This window comes from Chaetodon auriga, chromosome 8 (assembly GCF_051107435.1).
Source record: "Chaetodon auriga isolate fChaAug3 chromosome 8, fChaAug3.hap1, whole genome shotgun sequence".
Lineage (NCBI taxonomy): Eukaryota > Metazoa > Chordata > Actinopteri > Chaetodontiformes > Chaetodontidae > Chaetodon > Chaetodon auriga.
Genome location: NC_135081.1, coordinates 4577444 through 4585945, shown reverse-complemented (window position 1 = coordinate 4585945; position 8502 = coordinate 4577444). Strand labels below are relative to the sequence as shown.

At 42.3% G+C, this 8502-nt stretch overlaps 1 protein-coding gene across 3 annotated transcripts; it reads left to right on the top strand.

Annotated features, from left to right (window-relative positions):
* Window positions 1–1003: 1003 nt before the first annotated feature.
* nod1 (nucleotide-binding oligomerization domain containing 1) lies at window positions 1004–8472 on the top strand. 3 transcript variants are annotated; one of them, XM_076737150.1, is made up of 12 exons: window positions 1004–1120; window positions 1801–1999; window positions 2144–2318; window positions 3260–5072; window positions 5180–5263; window positions 5349–5432; window positions 5540–5623; window positions 5901–5984; window positions 6074–6157; window positions 6245–6328; window positions 6429–6512; window positions 8065–8472. In XM_076737150.1, the coding sequence occupies exons 2-12, from the start codon at window positions 1823–1825 to the stop codon at window positions 8135–8137; spliced, it is 2826 nt and encodes a 941-aa protein (XP_076593265.1). In that variant the 5' UTR covers window positions 1004–1120; window positions 1801–1822; the 3' UTR covers window positions 8138–8472. The 3 variants fall into 3 exon arrangements, with proteins under 3 accessions (XP_076593265.1, XP_076593266.1, XP_076593267.1); XM_076737151.1 differs by lacking the exon at window positions 5540–5623; XM_076737152.1 differs by lacking the exons at window positions 1004–1120; window positions 1801–1999 and having other exon boundaries at window positions 2273–2318; window positions 3264–5072.
* Window positions 8473–8502: the final 30 nt, after the last annotated feature.

The window sequence follows — 8502 nt, the reverse complement described above, 5'->3', positions numbered from 1 at the left end:
TGCAGATCAGTGTGTATGGATATGGGAAAAAAGTAGTTTTCTATTCATTATAGTGTTTCTAAAGCACATCCAGCATTATATTACACATATCATTATGAGTCTGATCTTATATTGACCTTATAACTAACAATAGTCACTGTGTTTTAATGATTCTGAGTCTGTCATCATGCAGCCCATGATGCATTTAAAACAACTTTCCACCATCTTTAAAACCCCCTAATTAGGGGTTTTCACCACAAATTTGTGGCACACATAAAGGTCTAGGAAATTTTCAAGAGCTTTCAGCCACGTCTCAAAGCCTCAGTCAGAAGACAGAATTAGCTCAATTGTCATGGAAATTAGTATGGTTTTTGCAACTACTTTCCAACAAACTTGTCCAAAGATGAATATCAGGACCACATGTTATATTCCATAATAAACACAAACATGAGTGTTGTTAAAGCAAAAAGAGGCCATGCTGGACTGAGACCGACTCGCCCCAGGTTTTCTGTCAGTCACTGTGAGGTCACTCGATTACCACAACTTTATTAAGGAATATGCACCATATGAGAATACCATACACTGAAACCATAAATCTCTCTCTTTTAAGTGTTTTGGGGCATTTTTTCATGGTCAGCATCAGTCACACAATATTAGGTCAAATGCAGGACTCCCTTAATTGATACTGCAAGTTTTTCTAAAACAAAAGTAAAATACCATTGCAGTGGCACAATGGGGAAATGAGAGCAAAAGAAACTCCAAAACATGCAGCCTTTGAATTGGTAATAACATTGTGGGGGGAAGAAAGACAAAGAAAAAAAAAGAAAAAAGAAAACAACTCACGATGTGTAAATAGTTATTCACACTGTGTAAAATCTCCTGGTGTTTTTTTAAATTCCCACATTTCGGTGGTAACATGAACGCAGCGCGGGCAGGTTGGGAAACGGCTGAGAGAAATGACGAATCGTCACTGAGCACTTTCGCTTCCTCCACGAAAAAACTTCAGCCACAAGTGTCAGCCAGTCGCCATAGTGCACAGAAAGCAGCCTACCGTAACACTGAGCAGTAACCAGTTCCTTTAACACTCCGTCTTTATCTGAATGTTCTGTTTACAGCGCTGCGGTGTGGAGCCAACGCAATGGTAGGATTTATTCTTCATTCTGAATTCTTTGTCGTGGAGTTCAGTTCAGTCAGCTTTTACTGTGACAGATTACAAACACAGCTGGTGAAGCTGCTGTTTCTTCAGTAGTTGGAGTTCTCCTGAAATTCCCTCAAAGTCTCCAGAGCTGCGTTCGCAGAGAGGGAATTTATTGTTATTTATCATTATGAACAGTGACAGCTGATCGGTAATGCAAACAAGTAATGCCACATGAAGCTGCTGTCTCATTCAATATGAAACTACTCCTTCCTTCTTCACTGAGGCGTGTCCTCTGAACAAAGTAACCATTCACACATAAAGGGAAGAGGGAGGATTATGTTCAAATATTGGTTATTACTTTATGGGTTAACCAGCTGAGGATAATTGCAAGATAAACTTGTCAAAGCCAGTAAACAACCACTGAACAGCTATCAGTGAGAGATGCATTGTGTTAGTGTGTGTTGATAGGTAGTGTCCATTCTTGCATCAGACTAGGTCATGTAGTCTGTTTGCCTGATGAGGATTCTGATTCACACATGAATGCACCACCTCGTCAAAACACAAGTATCATCACTGGATGTTGTTGTAAGATGTGGTGAGTTGCTGTGGCTGGAATGCATCATGTCTTGCTTAAGCAGCTCACAGTACAGTGTACCTGTGCCCTGCCATCTGTTGTCCCACAGAGGTGAGAGTTCTGCGGTAAATATGGGTCACATGGATGAAGCCAGGGTGTCCTGCCTTAACATCCTCACCCACCACAGAGAGCTGCTGGTGTCCAGGTTGAGGAGTATTCAGTGCATCCTGGACAACCTGTTGGCCTGTGGCTTCCTCTGTGAAGAAGATGTTGAGATCGTCCAGCAGACTGTCACCAAGACTGATCAGGTAGGAAAACCAGAAAATGCAATATACATTGTTCTATCTTTCTGTAAAATGTCTGCTGATTAAAAAAAAAAAAACTCACAATAAACTAGAAAGTGTGTGAGATTCGACCCAACACAGACTTTTATTCCTGTGATTATTTTCTAGGTGCGCAAAATCTTGGAGCTAGTCCAATGCAAAGGGGAGGAAGCCTGTGAATACTTTATTTACATCATATATAAAGTATGTGACGCATACATAGACCTCCAGCCATGGCTGAAAGAGATCAACTACAACCCAAGCAATGATGTAGCGGTGATGACAGTGGTTAACACAGATCCCAGTAAGTATTACAATCACTGATGCTGCTCTGTGCCACTGAAATGTTCTTCTTCATGCTTCCTAGATGTCACATGTTTTTTGTCACTAGAAGGCCCATTTGTCTGATGTGCAGATGTGAGCCTGGTAGGAAGAGTTAAAGCAGTCTTAGTTTAGCTCTGTTAGACTATCGTTAGGTGAGTGACCATCAGTCACAGCAAATGACAATGTTTTGGATGAACAAAGTGCTAGAATTGTTAGAGATTACAAACTACTTGGAAATACACTTAGCTATACAGTTTATTAGGTAAACCTAGAGAAATGGAATACAGTGGAAAACAGCTGCCCAGCAGTGAATCCTTCCTTCATCTTGAAGGTTCTAATGTTGAATTTGGGTGCTATAACTTTTGTGTACAGAAGCAGTTTAATTAACCTAAATATTAAAATTAAAAGTTCTGCAAATATATATTATACTATTGGATTAAGATTACTGATGCACCAACATGTAATGCTGAAACTGGTGGAGGTGATTGTAACTTGAATATTTAACATACTGTTGGGTAGTTAAATCCATTTAAGTGTGTCTATTTTTTAACAGCTGTCTGATAAATAGATGGGCAAGGTATGCAACAATGCAAGTGTGAAACAATACACAAATAGGAAATTTGCACTCATTAGCCTTTCTGGGGGAATACGGGGCAAGCAAAATCAATGTGATACTTGAATCAAGTTTTTAAAATTTAGTAATATCATTTAACTTTTTCACCCTGAGCAACACTTTGTTTGCAGCAAAGCAAAAAGGTAGAAACATAAAAGACAAAAACATTTCTATTTTTGGATTGGATTGAATTAAATTTGTCTGGTCCTAAATATAAATATGACTCACTGGACCAAACTTTGGTTCTAATAAGACCACTAAAAGCTTGTACTCTGTGTTGGACTAATCCACTGTCGACCTCCTCTAAGTCAGCAGGTATTGTGAGAAGTTGAGGTATGAGATGAGCCGGGACACCTCCTTCATCATGTCGTATGGCCAGAGAGAGGAGACCCGCCTGGAGGAGCTATACACTGACACACTGATGGAACTGTTAAATGACTGCAATGAGAGTCTGGGCTTCCTGGAGAGTCTGGACCAGCTCTTGGGAGACCATGCAGTCTTCAATCCCCAAGGTGAAACCATCTATGTGATGGGGGATGCCGGTGTGGGCAAATCCATCCTCCTGCAGAAGCTCCAGAACCTGTGGTCCAAGAAAGAGCTGCAGACGGATGCCATCTTCTTCTTTAAGTTCCGCTGTAGGATGTTCAGCATCTTCAAGGACACAGAACAGATCTCTCTCAAAGACCTTTTGTTCAAATACAACTGCTACCCAGATCACGATCCAGATAATGAGGTGTTTGATTATATCCTGCGCTTCCCTGAGAAGGTTGTTTTTACATTTGATGGCTATGATGAGATTCAGGAGGATATAGACCTGATGAATGTCCCTGAAGTGGTGTCCCCAGAAGACAAGGCACACCCCCTCCAGCTCCTCATCAGCTTGCTCTGTGGGAAACTACTCAAGGGCTCCCAGAAGGTGTTGACTGCCCGGACAGGGATCGAGATCCAGAGTAGGGTGATCAGAAAGAAGGTGGCTCTGCGGGGGTTCTCCCCTGCTCATATGAAGACCTACATAGATCTGCACTTTAAGGAGCAGGAGCACAGAGAGCTGGTGTCAGTTCAGCTGGACGCTAGCCCCCACCTCTGCGGCCTGTGCTCCACACCGTTGTTCTGCTGGATTGTATTCAAGAGCTTTAGGCACCTGCACACTATGCATGATAGTTTTCATCTGCCTGAAACCTGCGTCACACTCACCGACATCTTTCTCCTGCTGTCTGAGGTGTTCCTCAGCCACGCATCCTCACCTGCACCTTCCCTGCTGAAGAAAAGCACTCGGTGTGCTTCAGAGACATTCAAAGGGGGGCTCAGGCCTCTCGCAGCATTTGCCAAACTAGCACTTCAGGGTATGGAGCGAGGGAGCTTCATTTTCTGCCAGGAGGAGACCACTGTGTGTGGCCTGACAGAGGAGGATCTGCCCCTGGGCTTTCTTAGACCCATCACTGGGTATGATGCCAGTGGAAGCCCTTCCACATTTGAATTCCTCCATATCACCCTCCAGTCTTTCTTGGCAGCATTTGCTCTTGTGTTGGATGAGCAGGCTGCTGCCAGCTCCATCCTCAAGTTCTTCACAGAGTGCAGCAGGAAAAGAGAACCATCCTGTCTGCCTTGTGTCTTCTGTAACAGTGGCTCTTCAAAGCCCAGTGAAAAGAATCCATATGCAACTAATGAACACCTTCAGTACACTAATCTGTTCTTGTGTGGACTGCTGTCCAAGGTTCACACCAACCTGATGGAGCATCTGGTATCTCCCACGTTATTGAAGAAAAAACAGGCCTTGCTAAAATCCTACCTTTCCACCAGTGTGAAGTCCCACCTCCAAGGCTTGCCTCACCACCAAAGTGATGATGGCAAGAAAGTCCATGTTTTACCCAACTTCCTGTGGATGCTGAGGTGCATCTTTGAGACAGGGAGCAAAGACATTGCTAAGATGACAGCGAAAGGCATCACGGCTGGCTACATCAAGCTGGGTTACTGTAACGTGTTCTCAGGTGACTGCACTGCCCTGAACTTTGTGCTGCAGCACCGTCAGAAGTTCTTAGGGCTTGACATGGACAACAACAACATCAGTGACTATGGGGTGAAGCAGCTGAAGCCCTCTTTTTGCAAGATGACAATAGTGAGGTAACAAGTCTGAGCGTGGTTTTAATTACCTTCTGATCTCTAATGAGGGATATTCAGGCTGATTTTCTCATGTACACAACTCATCTAATCAAACTGCTCATCTTCAGATTGAGTGTCAATCGCCTGTCTGACAGCAGCATTGAGGTTCTTGCAGAGGAGCTGTGTAAGCACAAAGTTGTGGAGGTTTTGGGGTGAGTATACATGTCGGTTTTTCCAGTATACTGAAAAGTGTACTGGAATGCAATATTTAACCATAATTCATATTCCTGTCCTCAGGCTGTACAACAATGGCATCACTGATGTTGGAGCCAAACTAGTTGCTCAGATAATCGAGGAATGTCCAAAGCTGCGGATCCTCAAGTATGTTTAGAACTTGTACAAATATAAAATTTGAATATTATGATAGTTGTAATAATTGTCATGGTCTTGTGTCTGTTAAAATGATGCTGACATTCTTTTGTGCTCAGGATTGGTAAAAACAAGATCACTGCTGTTGGGGGGAAGTACTTGGCCTGTGCAATTCAGAAGAGCACTTCTATATTTGATGTGGGGTAAGACTTGACCGCTGGGAAACTTCTCTCATCCTGCTGTACTCACGAAAGCAGCCAGATTCGTTAGTTGTGATGGTTAAGGTTAGGTTAAGGGACTGGGGAATGCATCATGTCAGTGAGTGTCCTGACAAGGAGAGAAGTACGTGTGTGTGTGTGTGTGTGAAATTAAAGCATGAAAACAATACATTTTCTCTTTGAGGACACTGCTGGCCTGAGTAAGGCAGGCACTTTGTGTTTGGACACTTCCTGATGCTGCTGTGTGGTGTATTTCTTGCAGAATGTGGGGGAACAGTATCAGCGATGAGGGAGCAGAAGCATTTGCAGAAGCTTTGAGGCACCACCCAAAGCTTACCAACCTCAGGTGAGAGGGCAGCTACCCACTAAGAAAATAAAAGCCTACTGATTTAAGCTCACTGATTAAATAGTCACCTCTGTGTTTCTGTGTTCTAGTCTCTCAGCCAATGGCATCACATCGAAAGGTGGAAAGTGCCTCGCTGAAGCACTGAAAGAGAACAGCGTCCTCAGAATATTCTGGTAGGCAGGTCACTTACTTTAAGCCCAGTGATTTTACTGTTGTAAGAGTACTGCTCTGTATACGAGTACACGTCTCTGCTGTTGTAGGTTAGTGCAGAATGAGTTGACTGATGATGCTGCTCCACACTTGGCTGAGTTGGTTAAAGCGAGCACAGGTTTAACTCACCTCTGGTAAGGAAAGCACAATGCATTTACTGACATGATGTCTCCGTGGATGAGACCATGTTGAATACCCTGCTCAGACAATCACCTGCTTTGTATTTGTCTGCAGGTTAATTAGCAACCGGTTCTCTGTGGATGGGATCAGACACCTCGCGGAGGCCCTCACTCACAACACAGCGTTCAAAGAGATATGGTGAGGAAGGAAACTTTTTCTGCCTGTGAAAATGCATGTTTACTTCCTTAATGTAATGTACAGTATGTCGACTGTTGAAACGGCTTTTTATTGCGGGTCTCCTTGTTCATTGGAACAGAGTATTGGTATTTATAGACTCAATTTATATTTTATTTTGATTTGATTGATATTGATACATTGATACTGATGTATTGATTTATATTATCCTTCAGATTATAATGTCAATACAGTTATTAACCTGGATAAATATACCACAAGCTTACTCATTTATAGTGTCAATGATTCTGTGAAATAAATTCCTTCCATAAAAATGCAATTGTGCTAAAATCAGCCAACATGTATTCTACTCTCCTGTGGAGTCGTGAAGTGGGAGGACTTATTTTTGGAGCCCTTGATCCATTAGCAGACATCCCCTTCATTTACTGTGCCTCACAGCTGGAGCACTTGTACGGCATGGAAGGGCCTGAAACTCTCCTGGTTGAAATGTCAGTACGAAAGACGAACAACTGTGGTAGAAAAATGGAAGGTAGAAGCCATTGGACGTGGTTACGACTTCCAAGGTGCATTTCAGTAACAAACATCCTGAATCAATCTTGAGATTATGTGACAGGCATTGCCAACCTTGTGTGAATGGTAAAGATTAGAAACAAAGCTGAAATCATTGGAATTGATGCCAATAACCTGTAACCAGCTATGTTAAAGATCCCCTCCACACATTTATTAAGGCATACATAAAAATTGCCTAATGTGTGTCTGACATGGTTGTTTACAAAAATAAAAGAAAAAGAAAAGAAAAAGTGGAATCAGTAGAATCACCACATTAAACCTTGCATGCAAAAGATTTTCATTTCACACATTTTATTGCTGGACACAGGATGTCTACCATTTCACTGTAAAGTCCATTCTCAGTGTTTGTGCAGTGGAGGCTTCAAGTTTCCACATCACACACTGTAAGTTGAATATTGGACCAGCCAGCTCATAGGTCCGCCTCTTTAAAACTGGATTTCAATGAGCAGAGAAAGTTTCCACTTTACAGATGAAACTGAAAGCAGCCTTCTAGTGTCTGACTTTCAGAATGATGTATGGGAATACATCATTCTGCACAGGGAAGATCAGACATTCAACTTTAGGAACAAGAACAAAAAAAACTATTTTTGAATGGAAGGGACTTAAAGAAACATTGAGGATGTTATTTACAAAAAAAGAAAATGGAAATCAGAACACGGGAAAAAGACTTCCAGAACAAGCCTCCCCCTCTTCACTGCTCTACTGGTCAGTCTTAGGTGGCCAGGGTAGGTGGTGTCAGGTGTTTAAATGGGTTTAGTCATGGCAACCAAGAGTGGCACTGACACAAAAACATAAGCTGAATGGTTTGAAATGATAAGTATAAATCCCAAGTGCCAAACCTTTTCACTTCTTTATTAATGAAACAATATGTAGTATTTGTAATAATCATGGAGGTGAAAAATGCTTCACAGGCTGTACTCTCCTCTGAGCCCATGAATGTGTTTGGAATGGGAATGTCTGATGATGTGTGATCATGTTGTTGCAGTGTGAAAGGAAACCAGCTCTCTGAAGAGGAAGAGCGACAGTTTGTGGCAGAGAGAAGGCTTCGGTTCCACTGAGCGGCCACTCCTGTGAGACATGTCCATGTCACGTGTTGTTGAGTAATGTCTGTATGACAGAGAAGAAGTAGTGTGTATGTTTACTGTGTGTATGTACGAGTTCAGCTGTTTGACTGGGGGCACACAGTCACACTATCAGCTTTAGGGGAAATCCTGCATTTTAATTGCATCATTCATTGTTGATGAAGCCATTTTTGCATGAAGGAACCTGCGTGTCATGTTTCAAAAAAGGGATGTTTACCTGAGTGACTGTTAGGAAAAAAGGAAGTGGAAGCAATGATGAACAAGAATACAAACCACTGACTCTTTTCTTAATAACCTTTGTATAGACTTTATGTGCATGTTTGTTTTGTATGAATGTTCAG

Coding starts and splice junctions, on each gene's coding strand:
- nod1 (XM_076737150.1), top strand. CDS start 1,823: ATGGGTCACATGGATGAAGCCAGGGTGTCCTGCCTTAACATCCTCACC. Junction 5,264..5,348: donor AAAGTTGTGGAGGTTTTGGG/GTGAGTATACAT, acceptor TCCTGTCCTCAG/GCTGTACAACAATGGCATCA. Junction 5,624..5,900: donor ACTTCTATATTTGATGTGGG/GTAAGACTTGAC, acceptor TATTTCTTGCAG/AATGTGGGGGAACAGTATCA.